Source organism: Anas platyrhynchos, chromosome Z, assembly GCF_047663525.1.
Source record: "Anas platyrhynchos isolate ZD024472 breed Pekin duck chromosome Z, IASCAAS_PekinDuck_T2T, whole genome shotgun sequence".
Taxonomy (NCBI): Eukaryota; Metazoa; Chordata; class Aves; order Anseriformes; family Anatidae; genus Anas; species Anas platyrhynchos.
This window is the reverse complement of record NC_092621.1, coordinates 76,429,911-76,451,124: the sequence shown is the minus strand read 5'-3', so window position 1 is coordinate 76,451,124 and position 21,214 is coordinate 76,429,911. Positions and strand designations below refer to the sequence as shown.

General features: G+C 44.4%; 1 protein-coding gene across 1 annotated transcript in view; it reads left to right on the top strand.

Annotated features, from left to right (window-relative positions):
- Positions 1-14,624: 14,624 nt before the first annotated feature.
- GRIN3A (glutamate ionotropic receptor NMDA type subunit 3A) overlaps positions 14,625-21,214 on the top strand; it is a 73,426-nt gene continuing 66,836 nt past the window's right edge. Inside the window, exon 1 of the mRNA XM_038170310.2 lies at positions 14,625-15,660. Within this exon, the coding sequence (XP_038026238.1) occupies positions 14,929-15,660 (732 nt within the window). The 5' untranslated portion in view covers positions 14,625-14,928. The remainder of the gene's footprint in view (positions 15,661-21,214) is intronic.

The window sequence follows — 21,214 nt, the reverse complement described above, 5'->3', positions numbered from 1 at the left end:
TGCAACCCTCAAGCCTGGGTGAAAATATCAGTGTTCCAGCCTTCTCAGACAGTAATGCCCTTGCCGGTTTTTCCTCATCTCTATGTGTTTCCTTTCCTTTTTGGTTTTAAGTGAGTGTTCTCTCAGCATTTCACCTCAATTCTTGAACTTCTGCAGTGAATTCCATTTTCAGATTGGCTGCTGAATGCTATCACTCAGCTACACTGAAGAACACTCAAGGAGAGAAAGCATAGGTCTGCTTCAAAAGCAAAGTCTGCAGGCCAGAGAAGCAAATCTTAACTGAAGTCTTCTAACATAAGACCACTACTGCCCTTTCGCAGCTGGAAGTTCTTTCCATAAAGTGGAAGAAATTAAACAGGAAACTTTTTAGTAAAAAGTAACTAACAACTTTGCTATACACTCTTCTCAGTACTATGAACTTCAATGCTTTAAAATATTTGTCTGTCATGAAATCTGAGAAGTCAATATCAATATTCTTCACCCAGATGTTTAAAAGTTGACTTTTAAGTAAAAATCTCTCTCTTTTTTTTTTTTTTTAAATAGGGATTCTATCAATTTCCAAAGTTGTTATGGAAAAATGCTTATGGAAAAAGTTCTCTCGTGGTTTAAGTTGGGTAAATTTAAGGTGCTACTTCTGCACATACCTAGGTGTGCAAATTTTGATTCTAATCTCTAGTCTGAATTGTTTTTTTTAGTTTTATTTATTAATAATTATTTTCTAGAGGTTTATTCATTTTAAGACTATGGCAACGCCTAAATGTATTAAGGGTAATATGTAGATCAGGATAATGTTAGCATTTGTAGTTCTATTGCCACCAAAGCATTGCTCCCATAAATTGTAGTACCACTGAGTCAGCATTCCTCTGACCTGCTCCATTTAACAAGCCTGTTGTTTAACCTTATCCACTGTTTCCTCTCTATAACAAGGGGGAATACCTTGGTAATGCCAATACCAACCCTTATCTGGCTGTTGTCAGTGTCGTGACTCCAAGGGAAAAAATTCTTCTGGGGACACTGGTCAACTCTTAGGCAGACCCTCAGTTCAGAACTACTGAGGACCTCAGACAGAACACCAAGGTCAGTCCTTGTAGGCTTATATGGGTGGCAGTCATTCAGGAGGTCAAAAACTGCATGAGCACCTTTGGGAATTTGATCCTCAGCCCCTTGAATGACACAGCACAACGAGCTCTCACTCTAGCAGTGCTTCCTGGAAAATAACAAGGGGTGGAAGAAACACATGCAACTCATTCAATTCTTCCATTGCAGAAAAGGCTGCTGGGATGTGAAGATTATTAAATAAGAAGAGAAGCAGAGAGGCACTGTGAGAGAAAAAAAAGAATAATAATTAAAAAAAAAAAAAAAAGGAAAACTACTGTAGTTTTAAAGAAGACTCTGAGACAGCGTGGGGAAAATTGCTTAGATAAGCCTAAACACATCCCAGAATAGGCTAGAAATAGATGGTATTTACATCAGGAGTCCATTTTTTGCCATTTTTGCCATTTTGTAAGTAAATAAGCTTGGGATAGATTTTGCATCTTTCATGTCTAACACAATGTATTAGTAGACTAAAAATATGCTTTTTTATGGTGTATTTCAGGGAAGAAAAAAACAAAACAAAACAAAACAAAACAAACAAACAAACAAAAAAACTCCGGAACTTTTCATGCTATACTTCACGCAGCTGCAAAAATTCAGTGTGCATACTTATCTGTGCAACTTCACTCTCTTGTGTCACTTGGAGTAGAGTTACTAACATGCTTCAGGTTTGCAGAGTGTAAAAAAGTGGAGAAATGGGTGTTGCAAACAAGATATAAAAAGAAACATTACTGCCTGAGGGGTGACTACTGATGGTGGTGAGAGGGGACAGAAGACTTGAAGGTGAAGTGCTGAAAGATCTTGACCTGCGGAGAATGCAGGCAATAACAGAAAAAATGCAGAAAGTGAAAGAAACAGAAGAGACAGAAACAACAGGCTGACAAGATCTGCTACAGCATGTCTCAGTTGTGTTTTGAGAAATACATAGAGACATAGTTTTTCTTAAGTGAAAAAATAATTAAACCCAACCCTCAACAAGATGGCATTAAGCTTACTGAGTTCATTAGAAATGTGGTTGCAGTAAGCTGATGTTCTGCAAAGCCTATAAACCCAGTGCACTGTGATTTTTTTGATAATATCACTGATCCTACTTCAATCACTGAACTCCAAAGCCTACATGTCCTGTTTAAACCTTTGGATCAAAAGAACTCTGTGAATCCAGAGGAGGACCTTAGCCACAGAAGTTAAAAGCATAACCACAAGCAGAGAGCAAAACCTACCTGGTACTTTCATCTGAAGAGTAGAAAAATGCATGGATCTGAGGATGAGTAAGGTTTTTATTGCTTCAGGTTCTTCCTTGCTTTCGTCTGAGGAAATGTCATGTGGAACCTAATAAGGGTAAATTACTATCTCTTTTAAAATTCTGAAGTTCACGTGGACATTAAATATATCCCCACTTTATATATGACTGTTGATTTAATTAGAAAGCTGCCCTTTACCTAACACAAAGGAAAATGGCATTTAATGCATTTATAACTCATTTGGCTTTCCATTCACTCATTAGCTGCACACATTTTTCACCTGCATTTTTCATTATTCACAGTCAGTCTATTTTTACAAGAGTATTTTGACAACTTTTTAACTGCAAACGCTTGCTGATTTTCTGGCAGTCCTCTGCAGACTTTTTAGCAGGATATGCTTCCCTGGCTTAGTACCAGCAGAACTCAGCGTTTGCTCTTCCAGCAATTCAATTCAGTGTATGAAGCCCTTTTTCGGGGGTTTCAGTCTTTTGGTTAAATTACCCGGTCCTCAGCAGGTGCTGTTAATTCGTACAACGGTAGTGACCCCGGTGGAGCAACAGCAAATAATGCATTATGGATTTTCCCTGCTTGGTTTGCCATTCTTCCAGGTCCCTGCTGTTACTGCTAGTTGCCTGGTTCGATCTCAAGGCCTTCTGCCCAGACAGTGTGATGCTCTGGTGTGATTAACTCATTACCACACATATGCACTTATTCCTCCCACAGCTGATGACTTCTTGAGGAACCGTCACAGGGGGTCCTGCTTCTGCTGAATGCCTGTTGGCTCTAGCTGCATAAACTCTTTTAGGTCTAATATTATGTCAACATATGATTCATCTGCATCCGAGATAACTTCAGGCACAAGCTGATGAACTTAACCCACAGATCTGCCCTAAAAACGTCTAAGCAGATGCTGTCAGAAATTGTCCCACAGCCTTGGTAAGCTTTTGATGGTTGATCTGAGAAGAGCAGGTCAATCACGCTTCTTGCTTCACTTGGCTCTTTGCTGTCTTCAATTCACTGGTCCCAAAGACACATCGTCAGACTCTCTTCTTGGCTTCCTCTGAGTAACTTCATTAACTGCAATATTTTGCTCTTGACCAGTCCAGAACTTGACCTTCCTCAACACAGAAAATGGGATGTACAACTTGTTCTATAAATGTATCTCTTCTTTTGTTTAAAATACTGTCAACAATACACAGTGCTTTATCTATTCATAGCTGAGTATTATGGTTTTCCTGTTGAATGGAAGAATAATAACAAAGACATCACAGTCTCAAACTACATAGATTTGCTGCTATTCCAAACTTGCTACAAATTTCAAAGGAAAAAGGCGGGGGGGGAGGGGGGGGGGTCGAACAGGGAAAAAATAGCACAGTTTTAAATAAAAATGTGGTTTTCAAATGTCTTTTTTAACACAGCCTGGAGAACTGCATAAAGATACAGATATTTTAGTCTGAATTCTACTTATTTTAGATTAACATTTTTTTCCTGGGTGTTTGGCACCACTGTAACTAAACCAGTTGCTATATTAGGCTAAACAGATTAAACTTCTTCCTGTAGATAGGTTTAGCCCCTTGACAGAGTTGCAGTGCTCCATAACAGCCACAGGCTGTTAACAAGACAGGGATAGCACATCTATACCAGTCTGAGGGTTCTTTTTTATTATTATTGCTCATCAGTGAATAATTCATAGCAGCCATAGTGAATATGGTTTCTTTTTCTGCTCTACAATGAGCCTGTGCTTGTGCTTCTTTCTGGAATATTTGTTGCTCCCTAGATTAATTTTGAAATGTATTCTCTCAGATGGTAGATTGATCAAAAGCAACTTCTTGCAAGTGTTTGATGGACAGAATTCAAATGAGTGATAGGTTTCATCAGGCAGGGCTCAGGATAATTTTTTTATTGTACTAATTTCAAAACCGTAACTGTAAGATACAGATTTGAGCTAGAACTCAATCATTTAATTACTCAGGTGTGGATTTACTTAGGAGAGTGAGGGAATTTTATTTTTCTTCTTCCTAATTTAACGATTGTTGTTGCAAGCATGCAGTTTCCAACCAATCAATATACCAGAGGACTCTTGTCAGCCCTGAACTGATGAAATATTTATTTTTTACAAATATATTCATACATGTCCATTGTTCTTATGGAATTTTCCTTATTCTTTAGGATATGTGGAGAACCAAAACAAACTGAGGACAAAAATATTGATTTTATATGTGTAACTAATTTTGGGGAGGAAAAATACGGAGTTCATACAGTTGGAGTGTTAAACACAACTGATCCTTCTCTTGTCAAGAAACTAATGGTTTAAATAAAATCAGAAAGGTTTCCTCAAAATACTATCTGCAGAAACCACCTACTATTTTTGGTAGACTGAGATCATAGCAATTTGTCACGAGGCTGTCTAATATTGGATTTCTTTAGCTCTCTGTTCTCCACTCCAAAATGCTTATAATCCTATATTAGAGAGAAATTTTCTCTCTCTAGGTCATGTCAGATACTTTTTTTGGGTGCAATGGATACATTGCTGGGTTTGTCTTCTCCATTTGTTCCACTCCTAGCCAAACCAAGTAGTGTTAAGTACCATCAACTTCCACATGAAATGCTCCCCACAGTTGGATAAGACTTTGGGACATTAAGCTGTGCTTGGGGTTAACATACATCTTTAGGAGATCCTCCCAGAGGATCTGAATTTACCCTGCAGTTCTGCTTTCCTCCCTGCATATTTCTTCAGGCTCAGTTCGTGAACACTTTTTTTATTATTATTATTATTTTTTATTTTTGTGCTATTTCCAAATAATTCAGCATTTCCCTCAGCCTGTTTACTACTGAAGACCCCTTCTCACATGGCAAGCAGATGACTCTGAGATGCTAGAACATCTTTCCTGCTTATACTGACATTTATCAACTACAATAATATTTTCCCAAGTGATGTTTCCACAGTTTCCTGTTGTCTGCAGAAAAAGTCTGAGGCAAGAGAGGAACTGAACGCTTTGAAGCTGATCTGCATTCCAAAGAGCCTCAAAAATTTTCATTTCTCATCAAACGTTATCAACTATAAAAATACTTTTGCCATGAAGGTTAGAAGCAGCCAACAGCCACATTGCCAGCTGTTACTGTCACTGCTGTAACAGCAGAAATGCCCAGCTTGCTCCTCTTGGGTGGTGCCTAACCCTGCCGGTACACCCACTGAGGACAATTACCAGGGACATTCAGCAGGGGCGATGTTCAGTGGTGGGGCTGAACCTTAACTATGAAAGACAAGTAAAGGACAGAGCATAATTTTGCTTTTGTAGAAACAAGGAAGAGAAGCACCTGAGCTCAGTGTGCCAGTGCTCTCTGCAATTTCCTCTTTATTCCTAGAGGTACGTGTTGTCCATAGCAGGATCCCTCTCTCTTCACCAGCTCACTTACAGGAGCTGCCCTGTAGTGGAAGTAACCAGCACACCATAACTGCTTTCTTCTGGAGGCCTCTCATTTGAGCTGTCAGTGGTCCTAGTAACCCAAAAACTTCTTACACAAAAATCTTTTTAAAATGCAGAAGGAAAAAATTATACTCAAGCTATCTGAAGAGCCTTACTGAATAATTTACCTTTCAAATACATCAAGCTGCTTTGCCTTTCTTTTCAATACTTCTAAGAAAAAGCAAATAAAAATATTTTTTCCATCGCTTTTTTTCAGAGGGATAGGAATACACAAAGCTTTGTTCATGAAAAGATCTAACCCTTGTTCCACATGTTGTCATTATGTTGCCATTTTTAATGATTTCAGGCTTTTCCTGAAGATTTACACAACAGTGGGTGGCCACACAATGTGTGAGGGTACAGATGATGTTTGCTTGTTTTTCCAGGCTTTGAAACAAAACACAGAAAACTTTCATTTTCTTCCTCCTCTTCACAAAGCTCTTAAGTGTTTAAAGCAGCTTGTCAAAAGGATGCTTCAAGAATCTCCAATGGTGCACAAGTAGTGCTCTGTATTCTGAGATCTTTCCTTCCCAGTAACACCCTTCTGCTGCGCTGTGAGGGGCTAGAGCACTGCTTGAGTCTGCATTTTATGGCAAGAAATTGAAACTCAGTAAGGACCCATATAGCAGAGCTGGAAAGCACACCACAGTTTCCAAGCCAGGATTACATCATAAACCCTGAGATATCTTTACTCTTTCTTCTCATAGGAGATGTCTATCCCCTGCTAACCAGTAACCGTGTTAAAAATACCTGTGCTTGCTCCAACACAGCCCATTCAGGCAATGGGAGTAATCTGATGCTGGCAGTAGCACATGTGATTTTCATGAGAATGTTGTTTAAGGAAACCTCAGATTTTAAAAATACGTCAGGCTTCATTTTTTTTTCTTTTCTTAAATTTTCTTTAAATTCTTCAGTTCTTAGGTTGCTTCTGGAGCGTGACGAAGAACAAGTGTTATATGAATGTGTCTGATTTAACTATTGCTTTGTCTGTATTTTTTTTACCAGGAGAGTATCCAGCATCATATTATTTAAGGGTTCCCTTGAACAAATGCCACACATCCAGTTCATCTATTTCCTTCTAAAAACACGACCTTGGGTGAGTGCCATTCTCACTTGTACTTTATCTCATATGTCAGCATTTTATGGACATTTCCCTTTTGCCACTGTAATCTCCTACGTGAGCCTAACTTTCTGCATTATTTAGCCTTCTAAGACATTTACTTGCATCACATATTTTTTCCTGATATCACTTTGAAGAGGGCTTAATTGTAATTTAGACTACATTGCAGATTATACCCCTGCTGGATAAGCTTGTTCTTGAGCCCAGATGCATAGGAATAAACTGCTGAATGCCTCCTTGATGCAGAAGACTCTTATCTCCATTCATGCACATGCCCTTATCAGTGTATTTGACTCAAACAGATAGATTGGATAGCACATCTGACACCAGGTGTCCTCCTAGGACATCTCTTACTGAAGCAAAGAGCAAGCAAGATGTATAGTGTCTCCCTGAGGTTCCCTGAGTCTCTAGCTCAGCACTGTGCCCGCACGTAACCAGGTGATTTTGTTTGTTTGTTTGTTTGTTTTTTGTCAGTATGCCATGTCTTAATGGAAATTGCAACAAGAAGCAACTTCTAAGGAATCATTTATTAGTTACATAAACACACACACAGAACAGAGAGCTAATATTGTGCAGAAAAGGCAAGTTACTGGGAAAACCATGAGGCTGCTGCTCAGCGTTACAACCAGGTATGTGCTCAATTAGCAGGTGGAGTTCACCTGTGAAAACACAGCCCCAGGAAGCTTTCCCTTCTGGTGAAATCTGGGGAGGGAGCTCTGCTGGATGCTGGGGCAGGGGCTCATTGTTCTGGACAGCGTCCCTCTGCAGCATCCCTGCCAAGCTGCATCTTCTGCTGCACAGCTTCAGGCTGTGCCCAAAGGCAGGACCCAGCCCAAGGCAGTCATCATGACAGCGGCTGGTGAGGTGGCTCCTGTCCAACTCACTTTAGCTCATACTATCCTTATTAAGGCTAATAATTTGGATAAGGTTCTCCCTGTTGCTCTGAGTAAGGGTGTACAAGTCAGTGCTTTCAGTGAGCAAACAGGAGGGTTAAGCCCACGCTGCCACTGCGCTTCTCAGAGGATGAGGCAGTTTGCCAATTTTGCAGCCCTTGGTAAACTTGACAGAATTGTTTAGCTGGACAAATTGGGTGAATTACCTCTTACACAGATGCTGTTGTGGCCTTTCAGGAGTTTGCTTATTCAGTCTTTTCCTGTTTTTACACCACCCTTACAATTCAACTTTGATAAACACCCATGATATCTCACTCCTCCCCTCCCTTCCCCAACACTAAGTCCAGAGAAAGCAGGAGAAAATCAGATACAGGAAGAAATATGTGATCTTGCCAGCGCCACGAGGTAGGGGGTGCCCTCCTCTCCTTCTGCAAACTGAAGACTCTGCCTAAAAGTCAGTCTTTATTCATTTTCACTGAGCATTTACTCCAAGTGGCCTAAAGAAACCAACCAAACCCATGTGAAGGTGGCACATACCCTCCAATAATCTTGTATTTGGTGCAGAAGCATGGAGTAAATGATGCAATGCTGAAGGTACCACAATGCCAGCAAACCAGGGCCGACATTTTCTTCAGAACTATGGGTTTGCTCTGTTAGGAGGTAAGGTGCTTGTCTGACCTGCCTACTCAAACAACATTGACATTAGTAATTATTTTGACACTGATTTCAAAGGGTGTTTTCTTTTTTTCCTCTTCTCTCACAGAATTTTCACAAGTGCTTGGCTGTCATCCTGGAATAAAGAGGCAAGCACATTCTTATGTTAAATCCAGCTTGGTCCTACAGGGTGTGACAGTGTCTGATTTTCATGGGGAACATCATTGGCATGGCCATGACAGAGGATCTCCCTCTACCTGAAAAAATAATTGGAGGAGGGAGCACCTGCCTGTCTGCTGGCAGGAGAAAAATCACTGTTCACAGTGGCAGCACATAAGCACAAGCGCACACCACACTGGGAACCACTCCTATGCTCCTGCTGGCACAGACGTGGTGGGGCTGCAGTGGGGATAGTCCTAAATGACTCCCTGTGGAGAATGTTCTCCTTCTCTGACTCAGTTGAACACATTTCTGGCATATAGCTGGTGTATTTTGGTAGAGTTTAAAGGCTCGTGGCCATACCCCTCCTGTACATTCAGGTTTGGTGCATATACCAAAAAGTAGCTCTTCCCCATGGGGTCAGCTCCAACAGAGTTTGACTCCTGGACTCAGAAAGCTGCAGGAGACTTTACATTAAACCATATTCTGGGTTCCCAGATAAGCATCACCCTAAACCAAGGGCCTCCCAAAGGCTCTTTGTCTGTGCTACCCACTGCAATGCTCTAAGCTGGGCCCATTCCTACCTACAGGAGCTGCTTTCATCACCATCATATTAACCTTGAAGAGACAACTTGGGAGATTTGGTAATACAACTGAAAAGATTTAAAAATAAAAGCAGCTACAGGCAGTGGCAGAAACTTCAGGTAGTTATATCCGCAGGCTTAGTGCTGAACTGGATCGTAGGGTACTTCTCTACTAGTTTTGGCTTTGCCCACGATTAATGAATCTCAAAGGTGAGAACAGCAGGGGGGAGCTACAAGAGCAAGTTGAAAAACATGAACAAGTATCAAACTCAAAATATATGTCATGAACATAACAAGTGGCAAGTGGAGATATTGTGAAGGTTTTATAGCTGCTTGTTGGGGAAGATATATACCGCCACTTCAGACAAGCAGCAGTAAAAGCGACCGATCGGATCGCTTGTATTACCAGAGAGAACAGCTTCCACCTGCAAGGAAACCCTTGCTTCGCCCTTCTGGCAATGGAAACATTACCTTTATACCATTCAAGTGATGGCTGGGAAGAAGCTGCGAGTGAATACTAGTTGCTTACTTTTTTTCCATTTATAGGTACCCAGAGTGTCTTGAGACCTTGTGGTAATATCAGGTTCAGAGAAGAGACACCGAAACTGAAAGGGGCAGTGGGCTGCCTGCCGCTGCCTGGCAATGCTACAAGACTGCAGCCAAAATGGAGAGATGGTATAAAACACCTCACCACACATTTTTCTCACCTGCTCTTTGTGCATCCTGGGTATAAGTTAAAGCCAAGACAGGTCTGACAGTATCAGAGTTATTCTGGACTTGTACTGCCAGGAGAAAGAAAATGAGAGCTTTGTTCAGGGAGTAAGAACTGTCTCGTTCTCATTTCTGAAGCAGCAAAGGAGCACTTGGTCCTGACTGGTGAAAATCAAATTAACTTCAAAGGGCTGGTTAGGATTCAACAGCAGGCCTGTCTGCTCCAGGAAATTTACAGGTGTAAATCTGGAGTAGCAGCTGCACTGTAGATTCACACCAGACCTGCACAAGGGCAAGGTGAAGTTTTTCAAACATACTTAACTTACTTAAGTACTTAACATACTTAATTCAGCTTTGGCTACCTGAAGGTGTTTGCAAATTCATAAATACTTCTGGCTGGGAAAAAGATTTGTGGAGGAAGGAATGAAAGGAACATTCAGAATTTTATTTTGACTCTCTTTTCCCCTTAAAATGGTAAATAAAATGAAAAACTTGATATGCTGAAATGTTCTAAACTGTGTTTAGATAATATGGGCCTCTACATAGAAAAACAAACAAACAAACAAAAAAAAAAAAAAAAAACACAGATAGTTCTTTGGGAATGGAAAAGTAAATTTTACCTGAATGCTTTATTTTGCACAGAATCGCAGAAGGGTTGAGGCTGGGAGGGACCTTTGGGTCCGTCTGGTCCAACCTCTGCTCCAGCAGGGCCACCCAGAGCAGGCTACTCAGGACCATGTCCAGGTGTGTTTTGGAGATCGCCAAGGAGGAGACTCCACAGCCTCTGGGCAGCCTGTGCCAGTGCTCTAAACACTGTTCCAGTGCTTTTCCCTATTTCTCATTATTCAGTGATGGTTATTGTCATTGGAAAGCAAAAAGGGAAAATAATTTCATTGCAGGCTGACCGCTAATAGATCCCTCACCCCTATCCAGGGCTAAAGAGACAGTGCATGACACCCTGCATCTCAGCTAGTGACTCAGGCGTTTTTGAAAAATCTGAGGGGCTGAAAAAGGGACAGATGAACATGAGCTTAAGCAACTGGCTATCATGCTCTGTCAAGCCTGGGCAGCCTCGCCCGCGGAGCAAGGAAAGCAGAGAAACACAGACTCAAATGGGAGGACAGCACAACCTGCTTCCAAGCGAGCCAAGTTGCTCGGAGGGGCCAGCCCTTGCAGGAGGACACCGAACACAAACAGGACAATCATTCTGCATCCCAGGACACAAACTAACTCTCCTTCATAGAAATCACGAGCCAAGCAAGTGGAAAGAGCAGCAAGAGGAACATGAGTGGGGATTTTAATCACATCTCCCCAGTACATTTTTCATTGCTGAAGGGTTTTCCCCAGCTTTAAGGGCGAGACTCAACCACTGACAGAGGCTGAACATTTTCTGTGGTCACTGTCCCCAGCAGCCAATGCCACCAGCATTGCTCTGTTTGTGGTTACCCGAGAGGACAGCTGATCCCCAGAAGGTCCATCTGCCTGTGCCAAGCTGCCTGGTCTTATTTCAGCTGACTGACTGGCACAGGAGGAAGAGCAGAGCAGATGCTCTTGCTACAGCAGCCCCCATGAGAAAGGGGAAAGTAGAAGGCAGCCAGTCCTTGGGCTGAAGATGAGAAAAAAAAAAATCTGTTAAAATTTAAAATTCATTCTGCCTTGGAAGAAGGACCGCAATGCTGCTGAAAAGCAGAGTGCAGTTGACTCACAGCAGTCTCAGATTTCTTTATTAATCCAAACAAAATGTGTCTCTTTTCCACGTGCACATTTATGCAAATAAATTGATTACACAATCTTCCAAATGTTGCATGTATACACTCCGGTGAGGTTTACATCCTTTCTCAGACCACTTTCTACAAATATTCCAGATTCTTACAGAACAGCACTTAAGGGTGTAAGTGTCTTCTTAATTAAAGCCTGTGCTTAAATACTTCGGTATATCAAGGGTATTTTGGAGAACTTTATTAACAGGAATATATTTGAGCGAAAATTAAAAAAAAAAAAAAAAAGCAAAGAAAAGCAATTCATAATTTGTTGCTATAGATAATTGATCTGTGAAGCACTGGAGTCTTTCAAGTCAAAATTCTTGTATCACCTGCAGAGTTTCCCCTTTCCACACAGTTCAGGCTTCTGTCTGTGACCACTTGCCATGAATTGCTCAAAAATGAGCTCCAACCCAGGAATTATCTACAGCACTAATCCCAAAACTGGGACTGCATGATCACCAAAAAGAGCAGAAATTGCAATCTGCTCATAGATAACCCGCAAACAAACAAATAAACAAAATGGAGATACTGATTTCCCTTTCTTAATTGGATTCTTCTGTAATTTTCAGAGCTTTTTCAATAATCAGCTTGATTACACTCCCTGAAAGCTTTTTTATTATTATTATTTTTCTGACTGTGCAACCTGTACCCTAAAGCCATACAAGGAGCCGCTCCTATAATGAAGCTTCAGATAAATGACAGTTTAGGCTGTCTGTTAAGACACACAAGACTTATTGTTCCTTATAAAAATTTTAATGCATTTTATCTAATGACCAAGCTTGGGGCTGTGTACTTCTGAAACCAAGATACTTATGTAAAACTTGTATTAGTGTTATAGACCTTGTTACTCTAAATATTAGGCTAGAAGTCACAGGGTTTCCAAGATGCTGGTTGTACCTGTGGATAACAAAAATACCCTCTCTCACAGTGGACTCAGTATTTCATGACTAGTTCCAATGAAAATCCCAAAGAAAAGTCATTACTTAACTGCACACAGAGAAATTATTAGCTTACCAGTTTTTTCCAAGCCTGAGAAAAAAGATGCAAACACAGAATACTCCTCTGGAGCTGTACAGAGCTCACATGAGTTCATGCTTGCCACCTGAAATCTAGCTCTTGTGTCTTTGGGAAAAGAAACCCATTTTTCTCTGCACTGTGTGAAACCTTCTATATTCAAAGCCAGTTCTCCCAGCCAATAATTATTTATTGCTAAGGGAGGAGACTTTGAATACTTGTGTTAATATGAGCCACTCCTTCAAAACAGTTGAGGAAAAGGTACAGGTGGAACCAGGGCTGATCAAAGATAAAGATGCCAAGAAATAGATGTGATTTTAAGGCTAGAAGAAAAAGAAAAAAAAAAAAGGGGGAAAAAAACATTATTAACTCATGCCTTAATCACAGTATTACCTCACTTCTGCACACAGCAGGCAGTGCATTCAGTCTTGGCATACACACCACCACTCTGCTGTTTGCAGTTTGCTACCAAGGGACCACCACTAAGAGCCATGTGAGAATCTGGAGGTGCAATGTGAAGGAAGTTCTGGCTTTGCAGATCAGTTGGACAATGGTAATGCACACAGGTGTGAAACAGTGGTAACATCATGGACCTAAGGACATCAGAGGTGAAACCGTTTTATAGAGACAGAGAAATATCAGCAGGGTTGTACAAGACCTTGGTAAGACCTCACTCTGAATACTGTGTACACCGCCAGTGAGCTCCCCTCACAGAAGATGAATTTAGCTCAGAAAACATGCCCTACAGAGCTGTCAGAGGGTAGTGACCACATCTTTAGAGCGTGACTAAGTGTCTCCTGCTACATGGATTCTGTGTACATCAAATTAAAAAAAAAAAAAAAAAAAAGGAAGAAAGAAAGAAAGGGAGCATATGATGTTACTTCATAAATACCTCTGAGGATAAAACTCAGAGAAAGGGGGAGGAAGGTGAACGTTCAAAGGAGAGGAGCTCTTTACATTAGAGAGCAAGGCCAGCACTCAGGCAAGGTGAGCTGCTTGTACAGGAGTTAAACAAGGATTTCTGACCGCTCCGGGAGCGAGGGTCTCCGTCTGTCCTTCCGCACAGGAGCCCGCAGCACTGAACCAGCCAGGGAAGGCAGCCAGGACTGCCAGAGGCACCAAGGAGGTTTGGGCTCCGGGTGTCCCCGGGTCGGTGCGCCGTGACGCCGAGGTTATCACCCCTTTGGTGCACAAGGTGGCTGGGGGACATGGTGCCGGTCCGGGAGACGAATCGCGGAGCGCAGAAATAAGATCAGAGAGCTCTAGTACTTCGGCCAGAGCATTAAACCGGGTGTCAGCACGGCTCCCGACCCTGCCTGGGATTAGGGCAAATTACCAGAACCGAGGCGCGGCGTGGACTTTGCACAGCCCCGGACACCGTCGCGCCCGTCCCCTCTATGCCCTGTTTTCCCTCGGGCAAAGCGCTCTCAGTCACAGACGCGATTTTAGAAAGCGTTTGCGGCTCGCACACGCCGAGGAGCGGCTCCCCGTGAAGCGGCGGCTGTACCACGAAGGCACCCAGCGCAGCATCCACTGCAGAAGGGCCGAGGGGGTCCACACAGCCGCGGGGCACATTCTCCGCGCCCCCCCCCCCCAACACACACTCTCCTCCAGACCCCCATCCTGCTCTTGCGGGCGGGCAGTCCTGGCCGAAACCCCCCACCTGGTGCATCCGTCGGGGCCGTCCCGGGACGCGCCCCCGAGGAAAGGAGCGGGCGCATCCCTGTTAGCCCCCTCCTTCCTCCCCGGGGGGGCGGGCGGCACCCGGCCGGCGGGGGCGGCGGCGACTACAAGTCCCGGCTGCCCGGGGAGGAGCCGGCGCGGGGCCGCCGCTCGCCGTCCCTCCCGGTGGGAGCGCAGCGCAGCCCAGCGACCGCCGCCCGGCAGCCCCAACTTTTCCCGGAGCCGGGCAGGGGGCAGGGGGCGCAGGGGGGAAGCTGCGGAGAAAGGGGAGCCAGGGCGAGGGGGGTGCAGTTTGGGGAGGGGGCTGCAGCTTGGGAAGAGGGGCTGCACGTGTGGGGTGGGGGGAGTGTGGGACACTGCACCGTGTGGGGGTGCTCCCCGTCACAGACAGGGGTCCGCGAGGGGCGGTCCGGGGGCTGAGCCCCTTCCTCCTCCTTCTCCTCCTTCTCCTCCTCCTCCGTCCCCGGGGAGGGGGCGCGGTGATAGCGGGGCTCCATGGGCGGCGGCGGGGGCGGCTCCGTGCGGGGTCCGCCCGCCGCGGCTGATGCCGCTGCCGGCCGGCCGCGGAGCGGCTGATGCGGGGCAGGACGGCGGCGGGGCCGGTGGAAGCGGCGGGGGTCGTGGCGGGGGTCTCCGGGCCATGCAGGGGCCGGGGGTGCGGGGTGTCGTGGTCCGGGCATGCCTGCTGCTGCTGCCGCCCTGCGCCCTGATGCTGGCGGCGGTGCCGGGCTCCGCGTCCCACCCGCAGCCCTGCCAGATCCTGCGGCGCATCGGGCACACCGTCAGGGTGGGGGCCACCCACCTGCAGCCCCGCTTGGTCCCCGACGCTTGGCCCCGGGAGGGGGCGGTGGAAGGAGGCGGTGGCCCCGAGGGGGGGGTCCCGGCGGGGTCCCGGGGCCGGTGGCCGGGGGGCGGCGGGGAGATGCGAACGCCCCCCGTGCCCTCCCCGCGGGACGCGCTGCTGCTGGCCGTGGCGAACCTGAACGGCGTGTCCGGGCTGCTGCCCTACAACCTGTCCCTGGAGGTGGTGATGGCGATCGAGGCGGGGCTGGGCGACCTGCCCCTCTTCCCCTTCTCTTCCCCCAGCGCCTCGTGGAGCAACGACCCCGCGTCCTTCCTGCAGAGCCTCTGCCACACCGTGGTGGTGCAGGGGGTCTCCGCCATCCTCGCCTTCCCGCAGAGCCGCGGGGAGATGCTGGAGCTCGACTTCGTCTCGGCGGCGCTGCGCATCCCCGTGGTCAGCATCGTGCTCGGCGAGTTCCCCCGGCAGAGCCCGGTAAGGAGCTGGGGACGGGGCACACGGGGGGAGGCGGGCCCCCGTTGCACGGCGAGAAGGCAGCGCCGAGCCCCCGCAGCGCCAGGGCGGTGGGCTGCGGGCGGCGTGGGGAGCAGCAGGGAGCGGGTCCCGCCTGGTGTCTGCGGGGAACCACGCTTCTGCATCCCAGGTGGGAGCCCCGGGGCGGCGGGGGACGAGCGAGCATCCCCCAGCTTGCGCGGGAGAAGGACCCGGCGGTGACAGCTCAGCCTGCGCCGAGTTGCTGGGCTGAGAGGAGAAGACGGGCTCCCGCGGTCCATCACTGCCTGGTGGCAAGGGGCTCCTCTGGAGGTCCTCGGCTTGTCCATTGGAGAAGCTTCCCGGACCAAAAGAAGGTTGTGAGCCAAAATAAATGGCAAAAAAAAAAAAAAAAAAAAAAAAAAAAGAGGTTGAAATGAACGTCCAGGATGCTTATTTGTTGCTGGTCTGAATGCGGTGCACTGTTGGTGTGGGATGGTGTCGATCGTTCAGCAGGTGACAGATTTTAGGGAAGTTGTTCACTGTAACTTGACTTTTCATTGAGCTGTCTAAAGCACTAGCTTTTTTTTTTTTTCTTACTTGTAGTTCATGCATTTCCGTTAGATCTGGTTTTTGGAGCACTGAATTGCCCAGCTAAAATAGTAGAAACTAAACTCTGACTGTGTCTGTTTGATCGTGTACCTAAAGTAGTAGCAAAGAAAGTCAGCATGCTTGACTGTCCTAGGCACAAATAATAGTAGTATCTGAGGGGAGCTAAACTTTCTATCATGCAGAGACAGCATCTTAATGTTGCACACTCTGGAAAAAGATAACAGCTCAATATGTTGCCAGTGTGGGTTTCATGCCAGAAATCGTGTTCTGGCAAGAGTAGGAGGAAAATGCTCTCATCCGTGTCGCCCATGCAAGGGAAGTTGCGAGTAAAATGGCAGAAGCTGCCATTTGAGTAGCCAGGAGAAACAATTGCTTTATATAAAAAGACATAGCTCAACTTTGTGCTCAAAATGTAATTAGAAAAAAAAGATTACCAACTGAATTTGCTTTGCAAAATATAAAAAACATAGCCTGGATATGTATCTTCTATATTTCTTGTGTTAGGTGGTGACAGAAAAGGTGGGAAAAGTGCTAGTCAGTAATTGAAGGCTCAGCCACTGTGTGCTGGTCTAAACTCAGCTAGTTTTCTCTAGCTCAGAAAAAAAAAAAAAAAAAAAAAAAAAAGGTAATTTGAGTTTCTCTGCAGATTTTTGCACAAACTCGGGGGTAATCAATGCCACCAACTGCCATGACTGCTGTGTGTTTGGTGCATGTAGCACCCAAGTTATCTCACTTAAATCTACCAACCTTTCAGTTACACTCTCAGTTGTACCTGAGTCAACAGCCAAAGGTTCCTAAGACCAGAGCCCGAACTGAGCATCTCCCTGCTCTGTTAAAATCAGAAATACTTTCTGTTCCATGCCAGATGGGTCTGAGTTCATCTGAAGCTGCCAGAGGACACACAAAAGACACGTTCAGTGCAGGGTTATAGACATTGTTCCTTTCTGCAAGCTTCAAGGTTCCTACTTTCCTTTCACGTTATTCTCACTGGGGAGGCAAGTGCTCATTGATATGGAGGTCTTCATTGGATAAATCTGTCCAAATCAGGACTTTGTTCATAAGCAGATGTTTAAATGTCAGTCTTCAATGGCAATGAAACCAATGCCAGACATTAAACCTGTGCTTAAGTGCTGAATAGATTCATTTTTTTTTTCAGATGAGCTAAAAAAATCACTCAAGGCTTTGTGGATTTAAAAAAAACTCAGCCTTATTCAAAGGCCAGCAGGTAATACAAGCCTATTAATCTCCAGAATTGGATCGGAGAGACTGAACATCTCTCTGAACACTTTGTTTCATACCCTCATGTAGTATACACCAGTTTTGGCCAACTCTGGAAGCCTTACCTCACACACTTCCCACTGTTACGGGATTTCCAACACTGTCCCTGTCCCAGGGACCCGACAAGGTTGGCCATAGCACCCCCCGATGCCTTACTGCCCACTGCACCCCGGGATTTTGTCGCTCTGTCTCACACTAGTAATGGTGTGAAGTGGACATCCCCCTGGCCTCCCACCTTCCAGCTCCACAGGCCCAGGGCCACAGGCCAACCACCTCTAGCAGCGCTAGATGGGGTAGTCAGCAGTGTCACTGTGGCAGATTTTGCTCATAAATAGTCTGAGGAGACATTATTTTCAGAGAGGAGAAGCCTGAGAGCTGGGGGCTAACTTTACTTCTGAGGTGGGATGCGGCGGCCTTCGTGGAGCCTCCCTCCTTGCAGGTCGCTGTCAGCGAACCCCTCAAACACTTGCCCTTGAAGAGCTTTTCCTTCAGGAGCCTCACAGATGTGCTAACAGACATTACATATGGTGGGCAGTGTCCTAGCAGCCAATCCTCACTCCTATTCCAAGGTTTTGTTAGGATGATTTTACAGTAGCAACAAACAAGATCTCATTTTCCATGTTGTGCCATGATGGGAGTGTACAAATGTGACACCTGTGCTGCTGCTGAGTGTTAACAGTCTTACTACTTCATAGAGAAGTTTATAATAAGCAAATACTCATTGTAATTGAAAAGCACTTTGAGTAGATCTTCTGTAACATGGCAAAAAGCAGTACTTGAAATGAAAAGGAAGATCAGTTTCTAGAAATGAAATGTTTTAATATTACTGGCTGTTGCCTCCATTACAATCGACACTTCAAAAGTATAACATCAAGTGGAGATCCATGGTCAAAAATGTCAAAAGTAGGCATCCGAAGTAAGCTGGATGCCTAGTGCTTTCAAATGCTGTGCTCGAGCATCCTTAAACTTATGTTTCTGATTCAATTCTACCCTTCTGAAGTTAAGGGGATAAAAAAGCTCACAATGTTCCCGCACAGCAATTAACAATCACATGGCAACAACCATCACAAAGATACAGGGCTTGTCCTGTCACAGGCAACAGCTTTTGCTGAAGGCTCAGGGTTGTTTGTGTCAAAACACACAGACAGCTGCAAGGGATGCTACACAGAGTAAAATGTGACTTTTTTTTTTCATTTTGATTTGTATATGTGATTTAGTGATGAACATATACTGACAGTAAATCCAGACACTGTTGTGACCTGAAAAAAGCTGTTTACTTTTCTGAGTTTACTGTCACTCCTGTAAATTTTCACACTCTCAGTAAGCAAAAGTAACAATTTATCACCATCATTCAGTAAGCAAAAAACCACTGGATTTCTTTACTACTTACACAAATGCAGATTGCACTAAAGCTTTGACAGATCATTATTTTGGAGACAGCAGCCCATGAGCACTGATGTCATTGAGGCAAGGCTTGTCATCTTACGTGTGTTTGAAGGAAGAAGCACACTTCATTTTTTCATTCCAAGACTGCCAATGTCATTAATAATTTTCCCAGAAATGGAACAGGGAAAAGAGATAGGGAACATGAACCACAAGGAGATACAGGGATATCACTTCTAGTACAGAGCCAAGAGTTTGGGAAGGATAGCCCATATATAACCTATAATTTCTATTTTACAGGAGATAGTATCAGAAACACGAGGGAGATAATGTTTGCAGCAGCATTTTCCAAACTTCAGAACTAATGGAGTATTTTTAGTGTGCTTCAGATAAATCAGTAGCTCTGATGTCTTTTAACATTAAAAGGAGCCTTCTCAGAGCAACAAAACAGCAAAATAAATCTGAATCATCTTAGTTCCTGCATGGCCCATCCATGCTTTATCTGGTTTCCTGAGTAACTGGAATTGCCAGCACTGATCACTGCTATGACTTCAGGGAGGGTCAAAAGAATACATAAATCAAATCAGAGTTTTAGGTTAAACGGTGAATTTCCTGGTAAAATAGGAAGCTCGTGCTCAGAACAGAGGCTTTAAAAGAAACTCACCGTTAACATCTGATTTTTTGTTTGGATGATTTTTTTTTTTTAAAAAAAAAAAGAGATTAAGTTTTCTTTTGAAAAGAAAAAGGGTGTGGGGATGGGGAAAAGCTTCTCTCTACCTAATAGCTCAGAGGCAGTTTTCTTCCTCCTTCAAGACAGGATTGCACTTTTATAGAAAACTCTTTCTGATTGGCAAAAAATAAATAGAACAAAACAGAACAAAACAGATAAAATCTTATTGTCCAGGGGATGCTGCCAAACATCTGCCTAACTGCAGCCTCTGGTAGTTCAATCTGCCATTGATGATTTGACTTGGTCCACATATTGGAGTTTGTAATAGCTACTGTATAGAGGAGCAATATGTGTTCAGTCTTTCTCTGTGATCAGCCCTCCTCAGCTCACTGCATAAATAGAGTGGCACACAACTGTTGGGCACTTGAGGAGGGTTTGTGAGAGATGTTCTTGGGGGAACAAAAGGTAAAAAGGATGGAAATTGAAAGGCCATTCCTCTTCAGATAAAGGTCTGTCTGCAGTTCTGCTGTAGTGCTCCTTTTGAAACTTGCACAATTTAGGCTATAGTTCTGCTATAAAGCGAGAGTCTTTTTCGATTGCCACCTAGTGTAAAACCACAGTTTGCCTTCAGTCAGTTCTCCTAGAGTCATAAATTGTTTAAACACAAATTTAGAGGTGTAACTCACATTTTGCTAGCAACATAGTTGTCCTGGTGTCATGTGAGAGATCTCCTCATTGCAACAGTCCTCCACTGAAACACAGCAATACAATGCTTGCTCACTGATCCCATTTCAGAATCAAGGTGAACTTAGGTACCTGCTAACTGCTGCCATCTCCTGCCTCTGACTTGCTCTTCTTCACAATATTGTACGTAGTCCTCGTGTTGTTACTCTAAGAATGGTTTTGCTTGTGGTCCTGGTCTGTTGACCAGGTCCTGGTGTTGAGCATCACGGGCTGTAGGATGTGCAGAGTTTTGATGGTTCACTGGGTTGTTGGCTGGAGCCAATCTGTCTGTTACCTTGAAGTTGACAAATGATGTGTATTGAAGGGAAGGGAGTTCTTGTTTATATTCTGGTCCATGATCAGAAAGCACTGAAGTTTTCTGAAAGTGAAGTTGGCATAACATTCAGAAGTTGCACTGGCACATAATGTATTTTGAGTTTTTTTTTCCTTGTTTGGTGCCTTAGCTCAGGGTCTGTTTTCTCCACTTGTTGTACATCTGATACTCCAGGGTCATCCTTACCTGTCTGCAAACACTGTTTGAAATTCTGTTAGAGGACATACATTTGTTTCAGTTCTTGACTAAAACTGAAAATTGCAGCCTACCTACCTATGGTGACTTTCTTAAGAACATTTTTTTCTAAAAATAAGCTTTGCATACACAGAAACATGGGGCAATGGAAATAAAATAAAGAACTACATTCTTTATTCTGCTTACATTACATGAGGAGGATTCAGTTCATTGTGTTTGCAAAGGATCGTTTTTTTGGAATGCAGGAAAGTGGTGAGCTCTCTCCTCTGGATCCTTAATTCTAACATCCCATTGAGATAGAAGGAGCACTCTGCTGTACTCTCTGAGTACTCAGTACTCTGCTGGGGTGAACTTTTCCAAAT